This window comes from Hypanus sabinus, chromosome 2 (genome assembly GCF_030144855.1).
Source record: "Hypanus sabinus isolate sHypSab1 chromosome 2, sHypSab1.hap1, whole genome shotgun sequence".
Classification (NCBI taxonomy): Eukaryota; Metazoa; Chordata; class Chondrichthyes; order Myliobatiformes; family Dasyatidae; genus Hypanus; species Hypanus sabinus.
Genome location: NC_082707.1, coordinates 31,153,631 through 31,180,656, shown reverse-complemented (window position 1 = coordinate 31,180,656; position 27,026 = coordinate 31,153,631). Strand labels below are relative to the sequence as shown.

Here is a 27,026-nt window from a genome sequence, read left to right as displayed (position 1 = left end):
AGCCTTTCAAACAATTTCTCCACTGCAATAATGTGTGCTTCCCAAATATCATTCCTTGTCACCAAATCATCAATATAAGCATCAGTATCTTTCAATCCCTGAATCACAAAGTTAATCATCCTCTGGAAAGTACCTGGGGCATTCTTCATCCCAAATGGAAGAACATTATATTCATATAACCCAGATGGAGTTACAAATGCAGAAATCTCTTTACCTCTGTCCGTTAATGGAACACACCAATACCCTTTCAATAAATCAATCTTTGTAAGGAACTTTGCTTTTCCAACTTTATCTACACAATCATCTACTCTAGGAATTGGATATGCATCTGTTTTCATTACAGCATTCACCTTCCTATAGTCCGTACAAAATGAAAGTCCCAATCACTTTCATTTTCCACACAATATGTCCTAATCATATTCTTGAGGGTAGAATGAAACCTCTCCAAGGCACCTTGTGACTCGGGATGGTATGCAGACGAAGTGATTTGCTTAGCTCCCAATTTATAAACTATCTGTTGAAACAATCCAGACATAAAGTTGCTGCCTTGATCAGTTTGTATTTCCCTAGGTAATCCAAAATAAGTAAAGAATCTTATAAGAGCCTTTGTCACAGTTTTAGCTGTTATATTCCTAAGTGGTACTGCCTCTGGAAACCTAGATGAAGTACACATGATAGTCAACAAATACTGGTAACCAGTTTTTGTCTTTGGTAATGGACCAACACAATCTATAATAACTTCAGAAAATGGTTCACCAAATGCTAGAATAGGTTGTAATGGAGCCACTGGTGTAACTTGATTTGGTTTACCCACAATTTGACAAGTATGGCACGTTTTACAAAACATCACCACATCTTTTCTTAGACCAGGCCAGTAAAAATGTTTTAAAATTTTGTCCACAGTTTTCCTTACCCCTTGGTGTCCACCTAAAGGCACACTATGAGCTAAAGTCAAAATCTCATTTTGATAAACTTTAGGGACAACTACCTGGTAAACAATATTCCATTCCTCACTTGCAGGAATTGTAGGTGATCTCCACTTCCTCATCAACACTCCCTTTTCCAAGTAATATCCTACTGGCAACCTTCTCAATTTCACTATCTAGTAGAGCTTGTTCCCTTAAGTTTATAATCTCAGGGTCTCTATTCTGCTCTGCTGTCATCTCCTTCCGAGACTGAGATAAATCTTCATAGTCAGACTTACTCCAAGAATCTTGTTCAAACTACGAAGGTAAGAAAGTCTCTGACACATCCTCAAAACTCGAATCCTGAGTTGAACAGTCATGAGTAACAACCTCATTCTGCGCATCAATCTTTTTAGCCATAGCTCTAGTCACAACACAGGAAGAATCTGTGTTAGAATTCATCTCTGGTTCCTCTGACTCCATTGTCAAATGCACTTCAGGAAAAACTTGACCACCTGCCAAGTCATTACCTAACAATAAAGAAATACCCTTCACAGGTAAGCTATGCTGTAATCCTACTTTAACAAATCCTGTAACTAACCCTGATTTTAAATTTACTTTATGCAAATGTACAGGCATAAAATCACTCCCAACACCTCTTATATAATTTACCTCACCAGTATCAGACTCTTCATTAAACTGCAATACACTGTCTAACATCAGTGATTGAGAAGCTCCAGTATCCCTAAGAATTTTTATTGGCACCAGAGTAGATCCTTCTTTCAAGGATACAAACCCTTCAGTTATAAAATGATCATATCCCTTTCTAACTTGGTCAGACTCTAACAAAACCTCATTTATGTTTATCAAACCCTGAAATTTTACAGGTGCTTCAGTATGTTGCACACAAACATCTGGAACTGCTTCCTTCTCTTTCTTTTTCAATCTGAAACAGTTAGCTATTACATGGCCAGGCTTCTTACAATAGTTACAAATAAGACCAAACTGTCTTTCCTTCACAGGTTTTCCTTCCTCCTTACCTTTCTCATTAACTTCTGATTTAATTTCTGATTTACCTTGAGTCTCCGTGTTATTTTTCCTTTTAAAAATTCTGCCCTGAAGAAATTTATTCTTATGGATTAAAACATACTCATCAGCTAATCTAGCACAGTCCTGCCATTTATCAGTATCCCTCTCATTTAAGTAGGTCCTTACTTCAACAGGGATGCTTCTTTTAAATTCCTCCATTAAAATCAGCTCTTTCAATGTATCATAGTCCTTATTTACATTTTTAGAAGAAACCCATCTCTCAAAACACACAGCTTTATCATAGGCAAATTCCACATAAGTTTTTTCCACAGACTTCTTCAAACTTCTGAATCTTTCTCTATACGCTTCTGGGACTAATTCATATGATTTTAAAATATGAATTTTTACAATATCATAATCAAGTGCTTGCGCAGCAGTTAAAGCTGTATAAACTTGTTGTGCTTTGCCTTTAATTACACTCTGTAACAACACTGACGATTTATCTTTCGGCCTGAGCAATCATTTCAAAATGTTGGAAATATCTTTCCACTTCTGTTTCACTAAATGGAGGGGCCAATTTAATTTCTTGACTAGCAACAAATGGTTTTCTAGAACCAGAAGGCTGATTCCCAGACCTTAATTCCGTCACTGCATATTCAAAATCCTTTTTTTCTGATCAGCTTCTAACCTACAACGCTCCAATTCTGCTTTACTTTGTTCTAACTTCATTTGTTCGATTTGCAACTGCATCGCCAGATTACTTATTGGAAATGACTCTAAAATCGATTCATCAAAATCACCCGAATCCACATAGTGTGACGTGATTTTTCTCTGTATTACAGCCTTTGATGTAGACTTCAAAATACCTTTAAGTTGCAATCTACTAGCTATCTCAGACACCTCAGTTTTTTTCGCCTTCACTAACTGAAAACCACTCAAAAGCCAATCAAACAAAAGAATCAAGTATTCCCTTTCCCCAAAACACTGATTCAAAATTTAACAAGCATTTAAACTCAAACGATCCAATCCCGGACGAGCCCCCATATTTATGTTACGGATTCAAGCAACAATAAATATATGAGTTAGGCAGGGGTTTTTATAACAAATAACATGTTTATTAAACACTGAAAACAAACCCCCCCAAAAGTAAACAAATCACTAACGTAACCGGAAATCAGCTGCTGTGCGGCAGCTTAAACAGTTCTTAAAGCGTTGTTGCAAAAACAGTTCTTCAAAGTAGTATTGCATAAGTTCAAAATGATAGCAGTCCATTTAAGGAGAGACTTTTTAAGATGATTTAAGTTCTCCTTCATGTCGTTTTGTTTCAATTCCCAGTCGAACTACTTTTCCCACGAAGAACTTTACGAAGATGATATGTAATGGCTTAAAGGCACTGACCTTTCCTTTACAGAACTGTTCCCAATCCTTTCTGTTATTTCACAGTGATTAACACAAGAACAGTCAACGAATTCCTTCCGAATAAGGATCAAACAAGGTCGAACCTGTTGCACCGTCGAAATCAATTCTCCTCGATCTTTTAACTCCCGAACTCCAGTCTTCACTCTCCACTGATTCTCAACTAGCAGTGTTATAAAGAAACTGCTGGCAATGACCCATTAAACTTTAGGCATTAAATAAAACTTCATCTTCCAACTAAACTGCGTCGTAACATTAAATCACGCAGTGGCATGAAGTCAACATGGCAAATCCAGCCACGAACTGCCCCTCCTCACAGGGAGGGGTCCTCCTTTTATACCCTGTAAAAAAAATCTGTCACATGACCTCTACTGGCGGGAAAATCATGTCACTCCACCATCACAAGACCATTACCTCAAGTCCAGTATAGCTTCAACCCCAGTCATGTGACATGTACACCACTGTCACGTGTCACGGGTACATAACAGTGGATATAGGACCACTAGAAAATAAGGTAGTAGAAATAATGATGGGGACAAGGAGTTGGCTGGTGAACTAAATGAGTATTTTGCATCAGTCTTCACTGTGGAAGACACTAGCAGTATGCCTGATGTTGTGTGTGAAGGAAGAGAAGTGGGCGCAGTTACTGTTACAAGAGAGAATGTCTTCAAAAAGTTGAAAGACCTAAAGGTACATAAGTCACCCGAACCAGAGGAACTACACTCTAGGGTTCTGAAAAAGGTAGCGTTAGAGATTGTAGTGACACTAAAAATATTTCAAAAATGATTGGACTCAGGCATGGTGCGAGAGGACTGGAAAATTGCAAATGTTACTCCACTCTTTAAGAAGGGAGGAAGGCAGCACAAAGGAAATTATAAACCAGTTAGCCTGACAGTGGTTGGGAAGATGTTAGAGTTAATTGTTAAGGATGAGGTGATGAGTACAAGATTGTGACACAAGACAAGCTAGTACAAAGTCAGCATGGTTTCCTTCAGGGACAATCCTGCCTGTCGAATCTGTTGGAATTCTTTGAGGAGTTTACAAGTAGGATAGATAAAGGGGATGCAGTGGATCTTGTATATTTGTACTTTCAGGTGGCCTTTGACAAGATGCCACACATGAGGCTGCTTACCAAATTAAGAGCCTATGGTATTACAGGAAAGTTACTAACATGTTTAGAGCATTGGCTGATTGGTAGGAGGCAGTGAGTGGGAATAAAAGGATCCTCTTCTGGTTGGTTGGCTGCCAGTGACTACTGGTGTTCCTCAGGAGTCAGTGTTGGGACCACTTCTTTATATGTTGTATATAAATGATTTAGATGATGGAATAGATGGCTTTGTTGACAAGTTTGTAGATGATACAAAGATTGGTGGAGGGGCAAGTAGTGTTGAGGAAACAGGTAGTATGCAGAGGATTTGGATTAGGAGAATGGACAAGAAAGTGGCAAATTAAGTAAAATGTTGGAAAATGCATAGTCATGCACTTTGGTAGTAGAAAGAAATGTGCGGACTATTTTCTAAACAGGGAGAAAATCCAGGAATCTGAGATGCAGAGGGATTTGGGAGTCCTTGTGCAGAACACCCTGAAGATTAACCTGCAGGTTGAGTTGGTGGTGAGGAAAGCAAATGCCATGTTAGCATTCATTTCAAGAAATCTATAACACAAGAGCAAAAATGTGATGCTGAGGCTTTACAAGGCATGGAGATGTCATGTGGACCAGTTACAGGATGCTCAACCAAAGTACATGCCCGAGTCAATTGCATCCAGCAAGATGGACACATTACAGTCACCGAACTTACCTCTCAATGGTGATGTCACTGACAGCAAATGACACCAGAAACCAAGAACGTTGTCTTTGTCAAGACACCTGTCATACCTGATGCCACTCCACAGGTCTTGAAGCGCTATCCTAGAAGAAACAGAGGCTGGATATTTAGTATATTTAGGTTAGTTATGGACCATTATTGTGAAAGTATGTTTATTTAAATATGGTTTGGGAAAGGGAAATTGAATGCTTTGTACATATTCAGTTTTATGTTACATTAATCTAAAGGGAGAGGAAGTGTTATGTGTAGATCCATTTCTTTAGAGCAATGACTCCCCTTAGCACTATGTATGGACTGATAACTGATAATAAATATACTTTGAACTTTGAACAATATAATTTCACCTGGGACTAACCAACAGTGTCATCTATTCCAGGCAGAATTGTTTCATGCACAATTTACACATGGGAAATGGTCACAAGGCTGATAGATATAATGTTTGTTGGTTTTCAGCAGCAAGATCATTGTCAAACAAGAAAAAGGCGGCTTGCATTAAATAGTTTCATTCATGCCCCCTTTGGGATGCCTCCTTACCATAATTGCAGTATTTCGAAGTAGGAAATGTTGCAGGCAATTCGCACGCAGCAAGCTGTCACCACCATCACCATGTTAATGACTAGGTACTGTTCTAATGGTGTTGATTGAGGGATAAATATTGGCCAGTTAGATTCAGTTATAATGAACAGAAATACATTGGATTCACGTGCATGTCACAATATGCACTAGCAATATTGGAACCCAAGTGTGGAGGAAAGAAACTCCGATGTAGAGATGGCAACGAGACTTTATTCATAGTAATTCCAAAAGAATATTGGTGGCTGGAGTCGAGTGATGCCACAAGGTCTCTAAACTCGGACCCCACAACTAGCACTAATCAGGTGACTGCTTAACTAATACAAGTAACATGGAATCCCCAAGCCTATCAAAATAAACTTAACAAGCATCAGAAGACTGCATTGCAAAGATTGAGTCAATCGAGAAGAGCACAAATAACTCTAAACCATTAATTACTCTTATTACACAATGATTAACCTATTTGGGTGCTCTAAAAAGCTTGGAGCCCAACGCTCTCTGATACCCCGCACAGGGCCAAAGAGCTCATTACACTTACTTGAAGATTTTGAGAGATGTGCCTGGAAACACAATATCTTCACTCCCTCTTATGTAATAATATGGTACAGAAGGAGGCAGCAGCCCTATTCTCATGCCATCCACTAGGTTGTGTGTGAGAGCAAATAGATTGCTGCCCCGAAATTCCCTCACATTGTATAGACAAGCACCTAATCAGCTCCCAGTTAATCACCACAGTAGCATGGCTGAGATATTAAATCACTGAATGCAAATTCCAGCTAGGAACTTACCACCAGTATTCTGTTGAAAGGCTGACAGTGTAATCTTGTCTCTGAAGTATAGAAACTTAACTATCAGTTTCATTTGTTCAAAATGCTCAAAGCTGCAGTTCATTCTTTGAACAGCTTTGCTCAAGCACTTAGAAGCAGGGTGATACATTAGTTCTAGGTAACTTCAAATTCTAAATGTTCTGAAATCTTTGTACCCGAAAGTAGAATACTGCAAGGAAAAAACCTGCTGTTCAAAATAATTCCATGTTCCCATATACTGTATCTCTGTTTATCGATATTAAACTTTCAATAGATTTGGGATCATTGGCAGGACCAACCTTTATTTTTCATCCTGAATAATCCTTTTAAATCATGTTAGACCACATTATGAAAGCACTCGCACAATGGTATTAGTGTTCAAAGACATCTTCAGCCTGCTGCAGTTTGAGGTTCTCACCTTCAGTTACACCAGTTCCCAAGAGGAGTAGAGTAAGCTGATTCAATGGTTGGCACCTAGTAGCACTCAAATCTACAGTGATGAAGTACTTCATGAGATTGGTTACAGCTGCAATTACGTACACAATGCTGGAAGAACTCAGCAGGCCAGGCAGCATCCGTGAGAAAAGAGTAGCTAACGTTTTGGGCCGAGACCCTTCATCAGGAATGGGGGGGAAGAGAGTGCTGAAGCCCAGTAATAGAGATAGGGGAGGGGGTAGGGCCTAGAGGTGCCAGGTGGAAAACCAATCAGAGGAAAGATAAAGGAGGGAGGGGATAAGCATGAAAGAACTGTAAAGATAAAGAAGGAGGAAGTTGAAAGGGGAGAGAGGCAGAGAGGGACCTGGGATAGGGGAAGGGGGAGGGGGAGGGAATTACCAGAAATTGGAGAATTCAATGTTCATACCACCAGGCTGGAGGCTACCCAGACGGTAGATGAGGTGTTGCTCCTCCAACCTGAGTTTGGCCTCATCATGGCAGTAGAGGAGGCCATGTATGGACATATCTAGATGGGAATGAGAGTCAGAATTGAAGTGGGTGGCAACTGGGAGGTCCTGTCTATTGTGACGGACGGAGCGGAGGTGCTCGACAAAGCGGTTCCCCAATCTGCGTTGAGTCTCGCCGATGTAGAGGAGGCTGCACCGGGAGCACCGGATGCAATAGACGACTCCAGCAGACTCGCAGGTGAAGTGTTGCCTCACCTGGAAGGACAGTCTGGGGCCCAGAATGGTGGTAAGGGGGGAGGTGTGGGGACAGGAGTAGCATTTGCGCTTGCAGGGATAAGTGCCAGGTGGGAGTTCTGTGGGGAGGGACATGTGGACCAGATAGTCGCAGGGGGATCGATCCCTGCAAAAAGCTGAGAGGGATAGGGAGGGAAAGATGTGCTGGGTGGTGGGGTCCTGTTGAAGGTGGCGGAAGTTGCAGAGGATAATATGTTGGATCCGGAGGGTTGTGGGGTGGTAGGTGAGGACAAGGGGAACCCTGTCCCTGTTGTGGTGATGGGAGGATGGGTTGAGGGCTGAGGTGCGAGAAGTGGAGGAGATGCGGGTGAGGGCATCTTTGATGACGCCAGAAGGGAAACCACGATCCTGAAAGAAAGAGAACATTTGAGAAGTCCTGGAACGGAAAGCCTCATCCTTATCCGGCGGAGCTGGGAATAGGGAATGGCATTTTTGCATTGGGCAGGGTGGGAAGAGGCATAGTCAAGATAGTTATGGGAGTCAGTGGGTTTGTAGAAGATGTCAGTGGATAGTCTGTCTCCAGAGATGGAGACCGAGAGATCTAGAAAGGGGAGATAAGTATCTGAGATGGACACTTCTGCAATTATCACTATACACCTATAGAACACAGCTGCAATTAACTCCTGCCTGAATGAGGACTTGGGGCCACATTCACACAAGCATGTGAAGAGTCCTGATGTGCATTGAAGGAAAGCTGGAAAGCCTCTGGAGAGTTGGGAGGTGAGTTCTTGCCCCAGGATATCCACTTGTTGACTTGCTTATTGGTCTTTCTATGCAGGTAACAAAGGTCGGACTGGACCAAAGGGTAAAAAAGGTGTGGTTGGAATATGTGGTCAAAAAGGTGAAAAGGGAATGAAAGGCTGTTCAGATGAAATAACAATAAAAGGTGGAAAAGGGGACCCTGGACCTCCAGGTAACTTGCTGCTTTTTTTTAACTTTATGAAATGTTACAGTAAATAAAAATATGAATTGTATGTTGACTGTTTTTAGTCATGTTGACCAATCTGTATTTTTAGTAGTGGTAATCTACTGTCATTAGCTGGTAAGCAAGGAATTCTCTTAAAATTTAGGGAAATCTGGGAGAGAATTTAAGATTCAAAGGTCAAAGTAATTGCTATTGTCAGAGTACATATATGCCAGCACATACGACCCTGCGATACATTTTTCTACAGGCATACTCAGCAAATCTATAGAATAGTAACTGTAGAAGGATCAATGAAAGATAAACCAGTGTGCGGAAGACAACAAATTGTGCAAATGAAACTATAAATAAATAGTAATGAGTAACAAGAACACGAGTTAAAGAGTCCTAAAGTGAGATTATCGGTTGTAAGAACATTTCAGTGATGGGGCAAGTGAAGTGTAGTTATCACCTTTGTTCAAGAGCCTGATGATTGAGGGGGTAGTAACAGTCTTGAATCTGGTTGTGCAAGTCCTGAGGCTCTTGTACCTTCCATTTGATGGCAGCAATGAGAAAAGACCACGTCCTGGGTGGTGAGGATCTCTGATGATGGATACTGCTTTCCTATGGCAGCGTTTCCTTTAGATGTGCTCAATGGTTGGGAGGGTCTTACCCATGATGTACTGGGCTAAATCCACTACCTTTTGTAGCATTTTCCACTCAAAGGCATTGGTGTTTCCATATCTTGCCATGATTCAGCCTATCAATACACTCTCCACTATACATCTATAGAAGTTTGACAAATTTTTTGATGTTATTCCAAATCCCTGTTATTTCACCATACCTATAAGAACGAAAGAATCAGACAAAAAGTTTGCAACAGCCCCTGTGAAAAGACAAGGGGAGGGTAGTTACTACATCTTGTTATTTCATCAGCGGGTCAGTATCAATAGTTTTCAGAATGCATAATGATTTCAAAGCCCATTGTGGAAGTTACAAATACCACTCATCCACTGGGCATTTTGCATTGTCTGCTAATTACACAGCCTTGCTTCAAAAAAAAATCCAAAACATATTAGTTAGTGAAGTTAGCTACATCAATTGGTTGATTCAGATCTTTAGACAGTGCAACCTTTCTGCATTTGCATTTCAGAGAGAACCTGCAGTCTGGATGAATGATAGTAGTCTTCTTCACTGCACAATTTAATTAGCTTCCAATAGAAATCAGGCTTTTACCAGCCTTAACAAATTGTTGCAATTCTCTATCTTACGTCATATATGTTTTAAACATTGATGACTGGAAGATTGAATGGCAGAGCAGACTCAATGGGCTGAGTGGCCTACTTCTGCTCCTATATCTTATGGTCTTAATTTGTATTAAAACTCAATTTTAGAAATCATTCCCCTGTGTTAAAAATATGATTATGTACCACCTACCATTATCTCAAGATGACCCAGTCAAGTGCTTTTGAAATGTATGATAATTTCTGTACAGCAAGGTCCCAAAAGCAATCTATCAAAATTGTTGAAGTTGTTATTAGCAGAGAGACCAAAACAAATTTTCCCAGGACGGAAATGACTAATACAATGGAACATAACTTTAAGGTGATTGGAGGACACTATGGGGAGGGGGATGTCAGAGATAAGTTCTTTACAAAGAGAGCGGTGGGTGCATGGAACTCTTTGCCAGGGGCATTTAAGAAAGTCTTAGGTAGGCACATGGATGATAGGGAAGTGGAGGACTAAAAAGGAGGGAAAGGTTAGATAGAGCAGGTTAAAAAGTCAGCTGAACATTGTCGGTGGTAGGCCCTATACAATGCTGTAATGTTCTATGTTTTAAATCACACACATTGGCCTATTTAGACCACCGGTCTTCAGTGAGGTAATACACAAATGATTATGAAACAAAATTAAAACTCATGAGTTTGCTGGCTATATCTTGACATGGAATGAGGATATAATCTGCAAACTCATGTGCTCTAACGTTAATGGACAGAATAGGAATTAACTTGGTTATTCACCTGTTGGGGGACAGTTAAGTTGTGGGATGCCATAGGAGTTGGTGAAGATGCTCCAATTCTTCACAATCCATATTGTAGATTTAAATGAAAAGACCAAATGTTACACAGTGGATTCTGGTTAATCGGTCTGTCGGTTAGTCAGGGAGCCACTTATTTCAGATATCTCTTAAAGAACAAAAACTAATTGAGAAAATTGTCAGGATTCCCTGCATTTATTTGGGACACTATGCTGTTTAATTGGGACAGGAGACTTTCCAAATAGTTGCTACCTAGTCCGTCATGTGCACTTTTGTAGCTGTTAGACACTACACTGTGCTCAAAGTGAATTGTTTTTAAACACAAACTTTGTAGTTATATGTGCTCATGTTGTGGTATCCATTGCAGCCAACAGATGCTGATTAAAAAAGCAGTGATTTTTAACAATTTTGTTTTTTATTTTGACTTTAAAGAAATTGAGACCATTGCCAAGATGTAGGATGCATGAAGGTAGTCCATTATCTGTGTCAGGTGTCTGCACTGATTTTGTTCATTTACAGTCAATCAAAAGAACACAGCAGCGAACACAGGATAAATTCCTCCATCAATAACTATTAGGAACCAATTCAGTTTTATAGTACTGTAGTACTATTGGTAGTTTTCCAATATGTACTGTAGTTCATTTAAAATACAATTTGTAACTCATAAATGGTGGTTTGTCTTTTTTTTTAATACCTTTTTAACTTCAGCTAATTGGGGTAGCCGCTTAATTGGGCCAACATATTCTAGTCCCAATATGTCCTAATTAACTGGAATCTAATGTATTGCCATATTTGGTAATGGAACAAAGATAGATGGCAGTGTGAGTGGTGAGAAGAATGCAGAGAGGATTCACAGACTATAGACAAAAATGAATAAGCAAGGATGTTGTACAGTATATAATATTGGCAAATGTGGAATCATTGGCTTTGGCAGAAAAAAAATGGAAAAGCAGAGAAATTTGAAAGGTTGTAAATTTTATAGGAACCTGGATATCCTTATTATGAATCACTGAAAATGAATTTGCAGGGATAGCAAGCAATTAATAAGGCAAATGGTATGTTAGCCTTTATTCCAAGAGGATTTGATTAAAAGAATTAAAGGCATTTAATTCTGTGATTTTATTGATCCCTGGTGGAACTGCATTTAGAATATTATGTACTGGTTTCTCTCTATAACCAATGATATACTTGGTAGAGATTTACAGACTGATTCCTATGATGGTAGGTTTGTTGTACAAGGAGAGATTAAGTGGATTGGGCCTGGAACGTCTAGAGTTCAGAAGAATGAGAAGTGATCTCATTGAAACTTACAAAATTCCTACCAATCTTGACAGGCGAGATGCGAGATTGCCATTTTCTCTAGCTGACATGGTAAAACAAGGAGGCTCAAGAAAAGGGGTTGTCCTTTCATGCTTGACAGGAAAAGAAATCTCTTCAGCGTCATTGGAATTCGCTGACATAGAAAGTTGTCAAGGTTCAATTCAGGACAGATTGAAATAATTATTAAACACTACTCCTACTTCTACCTCTCTGTAAACACAGAATCTGTGAGGTGTTTTGTTAGAGATTGTTAGAGTTAGAAATGGTAATTTCTGACATTTGCAATGGAGCCGATTTAAGTTCTCTGAATGAGTCTTCCCTAGTCAGAAGCCCTGGATGAACCATGAGATCCTCCGTTTTACGGAGAGCCAGATCAGAGACACTCAAGACTGATGTCCAAGAGAGTTATAGGAATGATCTCTGGAAAGCCATCTCACAGGTGAAGTGGCAATTCCGGACTAAACCTGAATCAACAAAGGATGTTCAATAGTTGTAGCAGGGCCCGAATACTATCACTTCTTATAAAGTTAAATCAAACGACATAGAAAACAGCAGGGCTTCACTTTCAGATGAGCTCAGTGCCTTCTAAGCTGGCTTTGACCATCAAAACATAGAGGAACTGCTGTAAAAAAAAACCTCTTATAACAATGATCAGTGAGGCACAGAGAGATCCCCATGCCACATTCTTTTTCAGTAACTCCATTAAAGGAGCTGCCTTAGTGGAAAATCCATCAGTGTGATCCCTACAGTATTCTAAGAGCCCCAGAAATGACCACAACCCTTTCAGGTTTTGGGAAATATGCAGTTTCATAATCGATTTTACTCTTCGTTTATCAATTTCTTCTTTTCCTGGTGTCAAGGTCATTCCCAAATAACTAACTTCTTTTTTCATCACCTGTACTTTTTTAGGGTTTACCTTTAGTCCCAATGCATGTAATAATTGCGGCAGTTCTGTCAGTAGCTGATAATGTTCCTGCTTAGTTTTGGTCTGCAGGATGAGATCGTCTACATATTGGACCAACCATTCAGGCTTTGAGAACTGTTTTAACCCTAAATGCTGGTGAAATATAGATGGGGAATTATGGAACCCCTGTGGTAGGGCAGTCCGTGTATACTGCTGTCCCTGAAAGGTAAATGCAAACTTGCATTAGCACTCTCTTTCTAGTGGGATAAACCAAAATCCATTACTTATGTCCAAAACTGTGAACCATTGTGCTCTTTCATTCTGTTTGACCACTGTCTCCGGGTTAGTTGCTACAGTTGGGGCTGTTAACGGAGTTACTTTATTCAGTTCTTGATAGTCTATTGTCAAACTCCAACTACCATCTGGTTTCCTCACTGGCCATATGGGTGAGTTGTTAGTGGAGGCTACTGGCCTCAGTACTCTTTGTTGTACCAAACTCTGTATTACCTTACCCACATATTCCTCAGCCTTTTTTTGAAAACCCATATTGCTTCTGTGGTTTGATAATAGGCAATAGACAATAGGTGCAGAAGTAGACCATTCGGCCCTTCGAGCCTGCACCACCATTTTGAGATCATGGCTGATCATCTACTATCAATACCCGGTTCCTAACTTGTCCCCATATCCCTTGATTCCCCTATCCATAAGATACCTATCTAGCTCCTTCTTGAAAGCATCCACTACCTTCCAAGGCAGTGCATTCCAGACCCCCACAACTCTCTGGGAGAAGAAGTTTTTCCTTAACTCTGTCCTAAATGACCTACCCCTTATTCTCAAACCATGCCCTCTAGTGCTGGACTCTCCCAGCATCTGGAACATATTTCCTGCCTCTATCTTGTCCAATCCCTTAATAGTCTTATATGTTTCAATCAGATCCCCTCTCAATCTCCTTAATTCCGGCATGTACAAGCCCAGTCTCTCTAACCTCTCTGTGTAAGACAGTCCAGACATCCCAGGAATTAACCTCATGAATCTACGCTGCACTTCCTCTACAGCCAGGATGTCCTTCCTTAACCCTGGAGACCAAAACTGTATACAATACTCCAGATGTGGTCTCACCAGGGCTCTGTACAAATGCAAGAGGATTTCCTTGCTCTTGTACTCAATTCCCTTTGTAATAAAGGCCAACATTCCATTAGCCTTCTTCACTGCCTGCTGCACTTGCTCATTCACCTTCAGTGACTGATGAACAAGGACTCCTAGATCTCTTTGTATTTCTCCCTTACCTAACTCTACACTGTTCAGATAATAATCTGCCTTCCTGTTCTTACTCCCAAAGTGGAAAACCTCACACTTATTCACATTAAACATCATCTGCCAAGTATCTGCCCACTCACCCAGCCTATCCAAGTCATCCTGAACTGGGATCTGGACCTTGTATGCACACGCCGCCAGCCATCTTTCCGCAGTCACACTTGTACCATGCAAATGCCCCTGAGTCCTGTGCAGTGATTTGCTGCACCATGCGATTGTTGCTCATCTCCTCTGGTTTTATCCACATTTCGCCCATTGTGCATATTCTATCCTGATATTCACCGACTAGAATCTGTCTGTGGCATATGTCATTCATACCAGTTGGCATTCACCAAATCATACAGTTAACTGGGTCAAAACAAAGCCCCGCTTTGGCCATGTGATCACTCCCCAGTATATGTTCCTGCTCCCGGGGTCATTCAACTAGCTCTATAATCTCCAATTCTAACTTCCAAGGGTGCACTGACATGTCCCACCTGTGAATGTCCTGTAAATCCACTTAAGATAATTTTACCTTGTATTTCCCAGTTTGCGTTAGTTACATTAGTGGTATTGACAGTGGTTCGGGATCCTCCAGCGTCCCATAAAAAGGTAACAGGGCGGCCTCCAACACTACCATTCACTAGAGTTCTTGCAGTCTTGTTCCACCTTGTGTCACACACACATGTTGGTGAGGGCTGACACCATCATTGAAGCTCAAGGTACAATCCCTTAGATGGTGATGTGTCCACCACATTGTTTTGTGGGCTTGTTCTGTCTGGCCCCTCCAAGGTCAAACCTCCTTGCTGTACTCTCCCACTTCTCAGGTTTGGACATTCTCTCTTGATGTGACCCTCTTGACCACAGTTAAAGCATTTAAATACTCCACCTCCAAGTCTCCCTGTTCTCGACACTGTTTCATATCCTCTGGTTTTTCTGGTCACTTGATAGTGTAGTGGGGTGACATTTGGAGTGGGTCCACTACCCTCATTTCTCCAGGCAGTTGCCTTACCTCCAACAGGCAGCTCTTTCCCGTTAGCGCATTTATTTGGCCTTTGTCTCCTATTCCTGTGCTCCACTCTTCCTCAGTATCCATGCCTCATTATGTGTAGGTTCAGTGGGATCAAACATTTCTAATACCTTTTTAGATTCGTCGGTAGAGTGAGACACTAATGTCCTTCTCCATCTATTGAAGGCCTCCAGTCCTAAATGGTCTCCGTCTAATGCTGTTCCATAAACCCGTTGGAACACAGTCCATAAATGGGACACAAACACAGTGGGATGTTCACCTCTCCTCTGGTAACACTTGTACCTGTACTGGGTCCCCTCTGTTAATACCCATAACAGACAATATTTCTGTCATTAATTCCTCATTTGTTCCCCCACCTTGTTGTGTATCTGGCAAAACTGAATGTATATTTGGATGTAAACACATTATAATCAGTTTCCTTTCCTGGGTGCCATCTAGGCCATGTATTATTCTCTGACGATTAGTTGCTTTAAACAGTTCCCGAGGGTCATCTCCAAACCCACAAATTCCGATATCTTTGGCAATATCTCTGTACTGCTGCTGTACTCCAAATGGAGTAGTATATATAATATTCTGGGTTTGATTTCCTGTCCCAACTCCTCCCTCTCTAATAGTAATTCGGAGGGCCAGTGGCACTGTTGGCACTGACAATTCCTTAGCATTGTATGCGGGCAGAGGATCCTCAGGAAAAAGCACTTTGTCATAATCACAACCATATCTAGTCTTATCATCTGCTAAATCGTTCCAGTCTATAATCTGCATATTCACTCTCCTCCGCTCGTTCAGATCCAAAAGCACATATTATTCCTCTCTGTAGGGCAAGTTGGTCCTGCAGCTTTTGTATCTGCTTTAAACACTTATGATCACTAATATCACTTCCCTTTTCAGAAACTGATTTCTGTGTCACATTTACAGCTGCTATTAAATCACTGCACTATTTCTTTAATTGCTCTAAGCAACACACACAAACTGCTGGTGGAACGCAGCAGGCCATGCAGTATCTATAGGAAGAAGCACTGTCGATGTTTCGGGCCGAGACCTTCCTCTGCCTGGCTCTTGGTTAAACTAGTTTCTTCCTGTTTACTTTGTTCTTTAGCCAGTTTCTCGCAGTTCAACTGAAATTGATTCATATGCACCAACTCCATACTTCTTTGTCCCTGTAAATCTAACATCTTCCTTGAGGGTTTCTAACTCCTTTCGGTGCATTCTGTTTTCATCTTCTAACTTCCCTCGCTCGGCGTCAGGTTTCCTATCACCTCCTTAATGAGGCAGGCAACTGCTACTGGCTTAAGTTTCTTATCTGACCATTTCCCTTTGGCAATTTTAAAACAAGCTTCGCCGCCTTCACTGCTGGTGTGTCCAGCATACTCCCCGTATTGAGGCCATTTCCCCAATACGTACTCCTGGAGTCATCCCCTCCAATCAAAACAATCCAAGTCCTTCAGTCTTGCAGAAGTCCCTGAATTCTTCATCCTGGGTCTGTACTAACTAGCTACCCAGCCCCCCCCCCCCCCCCGATCTCTGTTTCTCACCCACATGGTCCGGATTGAGTCTCTTGCTCACTCAACAGAAGATATAACCTCGAGGCCACAACAGGGATACAAATTCTGTTGTAAAAAAAATACTTACTATAACGATGATTAGTGAGGCACAGAGAGATCTGTGTTTACTGACAAGTACCTTTATTGCTTAAACTAACAAAACGTGAATTCGTACACTAAATACCTTGTGTGCACACCTGCTAAGTATCCCTGATTTTCCTGAAGAGTCAAAGAATAGCAAAGGTATTACCCGGGCAAAGGAACCTATGCTGGCCAGGCACTCCTCATGTTCCCAATTCACTCACCACGTGTTACATGCAGGGTTGCTCACACTCATATCTGCGATGGATATTCTGTAGTTACCACTACAGCACACACTAGCCATCCACTTTTATATCCATTCCTTATCAATTCAAATATCGCATTCCAGTGTCATTGGCCACAGGTCATGTGTCTGACCTTTTACACCTTGTTATTGGCTCTGCTCCAAGTCAGTATCCATTTATTGCCCTCTTCCCATCAAGTAACCTATGGCTCTTTCTTCTCAATCAGCAACGAGCTTGAACACTGCAGGCAGGCACCAACCCCAGCATTCACAAACCTACATGTTATATGCAACCAAAAAACATCTCACAAATAACTTCTTATTTGGAAATGACCCCTAGTCTGGCAGATTACCTGAAGCATCATTGTGTCTTCTCTAAAACATTGATCTAGCCCAGCATGTCAAGTTCACAAAATGGAGAATATGGTGTCTTCACAAAATGACAGCCCCCATCCCCAAGCATGCAGCAAGCACAAAGACAATTAGTCTGTCTGCTTCCATTGTCTTTGATTCATTCGAATTCACTGATTTGTAGGCTGTCATTCTTTCTGGCCAGCAGAACCATCATGAGCTCCCACAGCATCCAATGATCCTAGGATTTCAGTCTCTGTGGTCAACATGTGGGCAGCCTTCAGCAGACCGAACCCATGAAAAGTACACGGCCCAGATAGGGTACCTGGCCAAAAACTGAAGGCCTGTGCTGATCTACTGGCTGAAGTGTTCACTGCGATCTTTAGTGTTTCATTTCAACAGTCTGAGGCACCCACCTGCTTCAAGCAGTCTTCAATTATACCGGTGCCCAAGAAGAACGTGGTGACCTGCCTCAATGACTATCACCCAGTAGCACTTACATCCACAGTGAAATGTTTAGAGAGGATGGTGATGAAACATATCAACTCCTGCTTGAGAGCGACTTAGATCTGCTCCATTTTGCCTACTGGAGAACAGGTCCACAGCAGGTGCCATCCCATTGGCTCTTCACTCCACCCTGGAACATCTGGACAGCAAAGATGCTTACATCAGGATGCTCTTCATTGACTACAACTCAAAACTAATCAATAAGCTCCTTGACAGTGGCCTCAATGCAATTGGATCCTTGATTTCTCCCACTTGCATTCCCCAGTCAGTTCATGTTTGGCAATAACAAAACCTCCATGGTTTTCATCAGCACAGTTGCATTGCAAGGCCATGTGCTTCACTCCCTGACTGTGTGGCCACACACAGTTCCAGAACCATATTCAGGTTTGCAATGACACCACCATCATAGGCTGAATCTACATATTGGATGGAGATTGAAAATCTGGCTGAGTGGTGCCATAACAATCACCTCTCACTCCATGTCAGCAAGACCAAGGAGCTGATTATTGACTTCAGGAGAGTGAAACCAGAGGTACGGAGTCTCATCAGAGGATCAGAGATGGAGAGGGTCAGCAACTTAAAATTCCTCAGTGTTGTTATTTCAGAGGACCGGTCCTGGGCCCAGCACATAAGTGCGATTATGAAGAAAACTACGGTAGCACTTCTACTTCCTTAGCAGTTTGCAGACATTCAACATGACATATAAGACTCTGAACAAACTTCTATAGATGTTCAATGGAGAGTATATTTCCTGGCTGTATCACAGCCTTGTATGGAAACACCAATGCCCTGAATGAAAAATCCTACAAGTAGTGGATGTGGCCCAGTCCATCATGGGTAAAGCCCTCCCCACCATTGAGCACATCTACATGTACTGTTGTCACAGGAAAGCAGCATCCGTCATCAGAATCCCACCACCCAGATCATGCTGTCTTCTCACTGCTACTATCAGGAAGAAGGTACAGGAGCCTTAGGACTCACATCAAGCTCCTGAACCAAAGGGGATAACTTCACTCAACTTCACTGGTCCCATCAATGAAATGGTCCCACAACCAATGGATTCACTTTCAAGGACTCATCATCTCCTGTTCTTGATATTTATTGCTTATATATTTATTATTATTATCATTATTTCTTCCTTTTTGTACTTGCACAGTTTGTTGTCTTTTGCACATTGGTTGAACATCCAAATTGGTGTGGTCTTTCATTGACTCTATTATAGTCATTATTCTGTACATTTATTGATTATGCCCACAGGAAAATGAATCTCAGGGTGGTATTTGGTGTTAAATATTTACTTTGATAATAAATTTACTTTTAACTTTAATATCTTAATGAGCTTCATTGGTGGTAGCAATTATACTTAAAAACTCTTGCACTTGATGGATGATTTGAAGTTCACTTTATGGTCCATTGAGAATCTACCATTTATTACCAGAACTTTACTCAAGAACTATTAAAAATTCATGTTTATAACGCTTCAGTGCAATTTTTAGTTTAAGGGCCATTCTCACACTTTATCACATTGGAAGAACTCCAAAATAAGGGGCCTTTTGTTTTCCCATTATTCTCTTCATATCTCACTATTATGTTTAAAAATAATCATCTTTCTAATAAAAATGGTCTTGTGATTTGACTTAAGATAGATCTGCAGAACAACTCAAGTCTGTTGTTAGTTTTGTAATCAAGCTTCCTATTTAACTCAAATCAAGAGATACTGGGGGTTTGCTTGACTTTGTGTGACAGTGTAAAATGAGTGATAACAAGTCAGCAACACATCTTCTATCTCTCTCAGTCTTTTGTCTCCATCATACTCAATGCCATTAACCACTGGGAGTGGCAAATCAGAACAAGTGAGTGGCCACTGCACTTTTTATACTGTTAAATTTCCCATTACTCCAAGTGAACAAAGACTGCACTTTTCCAAAAGAAAAATAAATGGTGTGTTACCCCCAGTACCAATACGTTTTACCACACAGTAGCCAGCTTAAAAACAGCAAAGCAGAAGACCTGGATGTAGACTGCCTTTAGGATGTACAACTGCAACTGCTCTTGCCAGTTAACGAAAGTTGATTTAAAACAAATTAATTTTAAAGTGGAGGGAGGTCTACAAAAGGATAAGGAGGATGAAATATGAGGGTGGAGTATAACCAGTTATGACTTCTCCTTCCCAGGACTGGATCAAGGACCGGGAGCAAAGGGTGATACAGGTTGCAATGGCAATCCGGGCCTGGAAGGTAAAGAGGGAATGCCCGGACCTCCAGGTCCTGAAGGTACCAAGATTCAATTACAATTAAGCACATCACTAAATTGCAATATCGTTGTGCTAAATTTTGCTTCTTTTAACCTAATGGAAATGCGAACTTATGATGAAGATATCATTAACCTGGAAAGGACATGGAAAGGATTAACGATGTTACCAAAACAGGAAAGCCTGCGTTATGAGGAGAGTAAGGATGTGGAAGCTTTAGAGAGGGTTCAGAGGAAATTTACCAGGGTGCTGTCTGGACCAGAGGGCATGTCTTATGAGGATAGATTGAGGGAGCTCAGGCTTTTCTTTTCTCTTTGGAGAGGAGGAGGATGAGAGGTAATTTGATAGAGGTGTACAAGATATTAAGAGGCCATAGATCAAGTGGATAGCCAGAGACTGTTTCCCAGGGTGAAATGACTAATATCAGAAGGCAAAATTTTAAGGTGATTGGAGGAATGTATAGGGGTGATGTCAGAGGTAAGTTCTTTACAGAAAGAGTGATGAGTGCATGGAATGCTGGGGTGGTGGTGGAGGCAGATACATTAATGGCATTTAATAAACTTAGATATGCTCATGGATGATAAAGAAATGGGGGACTGTGTAGGAAGGAAGGGTTAGATTGATTTTAGTAGGTTAAAAGGTTAGCACAACATTGTGGGACAAAGGGTCTGTACTGTGATGTAGTGTTTCATGTTCTTTGAGGACTTGATTAGCTGAGATTGGGTACCCTACCATGTGGGAGGCTGAGGGGTGACATTATAAAAGTATATAAAATCACAAAGGGCATAGATAAGGTGGAAGGTCACAATCTTTTTCCCAGGGTAGGGGATTTGAAAACAGAAGGCATAGGTTTATGTTGAGGCAGAAAGATTTAAAGGGGCTTTGAGGGGCAAGTTTTTCACACAGAAAGTGGTGGCTTTGTGAAACAAACTGCCAGAGGAAGTGGAAGAGGCGGGTACGTGTACATTTAAAAAGTATTTAGACAGATAGAAAAGAATAACAGGGATATGGGCCAAATGCAGGCAAATGGGACTAACTCGAAAGACATCTTGGTCAGCATGAATGAGTTGGGCCAAAGCACCTGTTTTGAGGTTGTATAACTATCACTCCTAAAGAATCAATGAAACAATTTGATTGCAAATTACAAGTACACATTCTTTACTATGATCCACACCACCACACAGCGGGAATATGTGCGCCAGGTCACACCAGATAAATGCAGAATTAGACAAGCTGTGTGCGCTACTGTTGGAAGTCTCAGACTCAGTCACTCTCTCTCTCTCTCTCTCCCCCTCCCCCTTCCCTCTCTCTCCCTCCCCCACTCTCTCTCCATCTCCCTCTCTCTTTTTCGTTCTCCCTCTCACTCCCTCTCTCTCATGAGTGAGAACCTGTTAGTCAGGGGACTCAGACAAGCAACGTGGCAGACTGTACGTTGAAACAATGAGCTACTGGTCTCCCACTTCCGTTTGTTGCTGGAGCAGTATCTCTCACTCCTTTGATAATGAGAGACAGAGTGAGTCTGTCTGAGATGTCAAAGTGTTGGGATGGACAGTAGTTTTTGATGGATTCTAGATTGTGATCTCTGGGGGTTTTGCTATTGCTTGCATGGTGCAGTGTTGGGGGGGTTGATGCTTTAGCTTGAAAAAGTGGGGGAGAGGAAGGATTGAGGTTTTTGCTGCTGGCTGTGCATGGGAGGGTGGGGGCTTTGGGTAAAATAATAATAGTATTATCTTTCATCCAATCAGGTCCACCAGGTGATCCAGGTCCAATGGGAAATATGGGATGTCCGGGACCTCTGGGACCCAGTGGGGCTTTGGGCACAATGGGTCTCCCAGGTATGTATTCATACATGATATTGGAGTAAAATGAGTTTGTAACACTAAGCCTGAAGACACACATCTCAGGATTAACCATCAGCTTCCCACCCCATCAGGTTCTGGAACCGACCCGAAAAGCACTAGCATAACCTCATTTCATTTTCTCTCACCCAACTTTCATCTACAGAGAGAGAGGGAGGGAGGGATGGGGAAAGGGAGAGGGACGGAGGAGAGAGAGAGAGGGAGGGAGGGAGAGGGAGAGCGGAGGGAGGGAGAGAGAGAGGGATGGAGGGAGAGGGAGAGAGGGATGGAGGGAGAGAGAGAGAGGGAGGGAGAGAGAGGGAGGGAAAGGGAGAGAGAGAGAGGGAGAGGGAAAGAGAGAGAGAGATAAGTTTTGGAGTCAGGTGTTCCAATCAAGGAGATGAGATTGGATGTGTGGGTTGCAGAGGTACCCTGCCCTATAAAGACAGACAAAGTCAGGTTACTGACAGAGCCTGCTCTTCTCAGGAAAGATCTGTTTACGTGCACCATGCCTCAATGAAAACTACTTTCAGAGGACTTTAGAAGAATTGCAGAGATGCATGAAGCTGGAAAAGGCTACAAAAGCATTTCTAAAGACCTGAGGGTACATCAGTCCACAGTGTCTACAAATGGAGGATACTCAGTACTGTTGCTACTCTCCCTAGGAATGGGCGTCCTGCAAAGATCACATCAAGAGCACAACGAGCAATGCTGAAGGAGGTGAAAAAGAACCCAAGCATAACAGCAAATGACCTACAGAAATCTCTAGAACCTGCTAAAGTCTCCGTTCGTGTGTCCACTAGAAGAATAACACTGAACAAGAATGGTTTTCATGGAAGGACCCCACGGAGGAAACCACTTCTGTCCAAAAGAAAATTGCTGCACGTCTCAAAATACCACCTGGGTGTTCTACAATGCTTCTGGGACAATGTTCTGTGGACAGATGAGACCAAAGTTGAACTTTTTGGCAGAAATGCACATTGTTATGTTTGGAGGGAAAAGGGCACTACACACCAACACCAAAACCTCATCCCAACTGTGAAGCATGGTAGAAGGAGCATTATGGTTTGGGGCTGCTTTGCTGCCTCAGGGCCTGGACAGCTTGCAATCATTGAGGGAACAACAAATTCAAAATTATATCAAGACATTTTACAGGAAAACGTAAGGGTAGCAGTCCGTCATCTGAAGTTTAATAGAAATTGGATAATGCTACAAGACTATGATCTGAAAAATCATTGTTGTAAATGAACAACAGAATGGTTTAAAAAGAAGAAAATTGATGTTTTGGAATGGCCGAGTCCAAGTCCTGACATTAATCCTGTAGAAATGTTGTGGAAGGACCTAAAGCAAGTGGTTCGTGCAAGGAAACCACCAACATCCCAGAGTTGAAGCAGCTTTGTAAGGAGGAATGGCCAAGCTGATGGAAGTTACTGGAAATGTTTGATTGAAGTTATTGCTGTACAAGGGGGTCACACCAGTTACCGAAAGCAACTGTTCGCATACTTTTTCCAACAAATACATGTAATATTGGATAATTTTTCTCAATAAATGAATAAACACGTATAATGCTTTTGTGTTATTTCTTTAATTGGGTTCTCCATCTCGTTTTAGATCTTAGGTGAAGACGATTTTAGATGATATTTATGTAGAAATAGAGAAAATTCTACAGGGTCCTCAAAGCACCACTATATATATATATATATATATATATATATATATATATATATATATATAAAAACATATAGTATATATAATAAGAAAAGGGCACGTCCTGGATGGTGATGGATGGTACCTTTTTAAGGTTTTGCCTTTTGAAGATGTCCCTGATGCTGGGGGTGGGGGGACAATACCCACGAGGAAGCTGGCTGAATTAACGAAGCTAAAAGCTAATTTTCCTGGCATTTATATCCTGTGTATGCATGCTATGACAACTTAACCCCGCCAAACTGTAACAAGTCAAGCTGATTTGAGTTCCTGAAGATTCCAAAATAAAACAGAAGGTGTTGAAGGCATTCATCGGGTAAGACAACATTCTTGGAAAAGGTAACAGATATTCATGTTTCAGGATAATGGTTTTCCTTTCTCCACAGATGGTGCCTGATCTACTATACCCAACGTTTTCTGTTTTATTTGAGTCAAACTAGTTCCTTGAAGTGTGTTTCTGCAGAACAAGTAACAGCTTCAATTGTGCATACAAGTGAATTAATTGGGAGTTTCATAGCATGTGACTGATTGGGGAATTTGAAAGAGCCAGACTGGAATTGTGAATGTAGTTGTTATGGGATAAATGGTGAACTTCTCTCTCACAGTAATTGATAATTTACAGAACTAGAATCAAGTCTGGTTGAACTGTAAGGGAGATGTTTTGTGAGTGAATGATCTGTGATAAAATTAGATGCAAACAGTCATCAAATGTTGCAATAGAAGAATTAAAAATTTCACCTTAAAACTGAGGTTGATACAGTATGTGGTGGAGTTTTTGAATTTCTTAAAGACTTCATGATGAAGCGATGTTAAAGGTTTTGAGATGCCCTCTGTATTGAGCAGGCTCTTGGATTCCACTTAAGGGAAGTAACATTAAGGGTTTTGGGACTACTACTAGCAAATGGCACTGAGATCAATCAATGAAAGGTAGAGCAGACCCGAACTGTTACACAGCTTACTCCTTCTCCTATTTCATCCATTCTATGTGAGATTCTGTTTCTGATGATTTTGTCAGGCACGGAAGGACAGAAAGGATCTTTGGGCGAATCAGGCACTGTGGGTGCTCCCGGCTCGGGTGGCCCATCTGGTCTGAAGGGTGAGAAAGGGGAACCAACGTTTACCCACGGTCCTCCAGGCTGCCCCGGACTAAAGGTAGTTGAAGCCTCCGCCTCGGTTTAAAGAACTCAGCAAATCTAAATGTATCTTTAACATCTGTTACACCTCTAGCCACCCAGCTTGTTATCCATGAAAGCATCGTTAATATTCTTACAAGGATTTCCTGTTTTCTCACCACAATGTTGTCACATAAACAACTTAATGACTATGTATGTCTTATAGAAATATTAATTCATATAAATGGACAATACAGAAGCAGGTCACCTTGGCCCATCTCAACTATGCCACCATGGTGCCTACCTACACTATTGGTATTTGTCTGCAATGGGCCGATATCTCTCTGTTCCTTTCCTGTCCAAATATATATCGAAATAGCTTTTAAGCATTTTAATTGTATCTGCCACTTCCTCTTCCTCTGGCAACTCGTTCCAGATAACCACAATCCTCTGTGTGGAAAAAGCTAACCCTTTGTTCTCCTTGAACTTTTTCCCTTCACATCTTAAACCTGTAACCTCTTGCTTAAGACTCTTCTGCCCTGGAAAAAGACTTTGACCATCAATGCTCCCCATAATTTTATAAACTTCTAAAAGTTCACCCCTCGCCCTGCTGTGCATCAGAGACAATAAACTTGGCCTATTCAATTTCTCCTTACAGCTGCAGTCCTCCATTCCAGGAATCAGCTTGGTGATTCTCTTCTGTACTCTCTCAATTGCCACCATATTCCTCCACTAATGTTATCCCTGCAGCTTCTTCCATCCATCCTCTCCCCATCACTCAATGATCTGGGGGAATCTGAAATTCTGGAAACTATCTAAGGACTCGGAGGATAAATAACAATGATTTACTTCTCTTCTTTTGAAATGAAAAGGTAAAGAGATGACCCAATAAGATTGGTTTTTGTGTTTTTGACAGAGTTTAGGCAATTTCTTATTAACTAGAAGAGAAATTAAGGAGCTCATCAGTGTCATTAACTTTGGAATATACTGCCAGTTGAGTAGAAAGAATGGGACCTCATAGACCACAAGGAAAGCACATCCTGAGAATCAAGCTAATTAGCATCAATCCCTTAATTTCCTATATTTGTTCAAAAGCAAAATATAGCAGATGTTTGAAAATGAAATTAGAGGGAAGGGAATGAGTCAGATACTACAGAGTACCCCTCTGGCTGTCCCCCTTAACAATAAGTACTCCTGTTTGAGTACTGCTGCGGGGGGGGGGGGGAACGAACTTCTTTTGGGGCAAGCATGACCTGTACAAAAAGGATGGGTTGCTCTTGAATACAAGGAAAACCAATATCCTGGCAGGGAGGTTTGCTAAGGCTGCTGGGGAGAGTTCAAACTAGAATTGCTGGGGTGTGGGAACTGAACTGAAAAGACGGAGAAAGGGGCGGTTGGCTCACAAATAGAGGAAGTTTGGAGACAGTGCGACAGGGAGGATAGGCAGGTGATAGAGAAAGGATACACTCAGACTGATGGTTTGAGATGTATCTATTTTAATACAAGGAGTATTATGAACAAAGCGGGTGAGCTTAGAGTGTGGATCAGCGCTTGGAGCTATCATGTTGTGGCCATTACAGAGAGTTGGATGACTCAGGGGCAAGAATGGCTACTTAGAGTGCCTGGTTTTAGATGTTTCAGAAAGGGCAGGGAGGGAGGCAAAAGAGATGGTGACGTGGCACTGTTGATCAGAGATAGTGTCACGACTGCAGAAAAGGAGGGATTGTCTACTGAGTCTCTGTGGGTGGAAGTTAGGAACAGGAAGGGGTCAGTAACTACTGGGTTTTTTTTATAGACCACCCAATAATAACAGGGATATCAAGGAGTAGATAGGGAGACAGATTCTGGAAAGGTGTAATAATAACAGGGTTGTCATGGTGGGAGATTATAATTTCCCCAATATTGATTGGCATCTCCCTAGAGCAAAGGGTTTAGATGGGGTGGAGTTTGTTAGGTGTTTTCAGAAAGGTTTCTTGACACAATATGTAGACAAGTCTACAAGAGGAGAGGCTGTACTTGATCTGGTATTGGTAAATGAACCTGGTCAGGTGTCAGGTCTCTCAGTGGGAGAGCATTTTGGAGATAGTGATTACAATTCTGTCTCCTTTACCATAGCATTGGATGGGGATAGGAACAGACAAGTTAGGAAAGTGTTTAATT

General features: G+C 41.5%; 1 protein-coding gene across 3 annotated transcripts in view; it reads left to right on the top strand.

Moving 5' to 3' along the window:
- Positions 1 to 27,026, top strand: part of LOC132377431 (collagen alpha-5(IV) chain-like) — a 212,931-nt gene that overhangs the window by 142,805 nt on the left and 43,100 nt on the right. For all 3 annotated transcript variants that reach the window (XM_059943694.1, XM_059943701.1, XM_059943705.1), the window contains 4 exons: positions 8,530 to 8,664; positions 20,136 to 20,234; positions 21,958 to 22,047; positions 24,770 to 24,906. In XM_059943694.1, the coding sequence (XP_059799677.1) occupies positions 8,530 to 8,664; positions 20,136 to 20,234; positions 21,958 to 22,047; positions 24,770 to 24,906 (461 nt within the window). The remainder of the gene's footprint in view (positions 1 to 8,529; positions 8,665 to 20,135; positions 20,235 to 21,957; positions 22,048 to 24,769; positions 24,907 to 27,026) is intronic.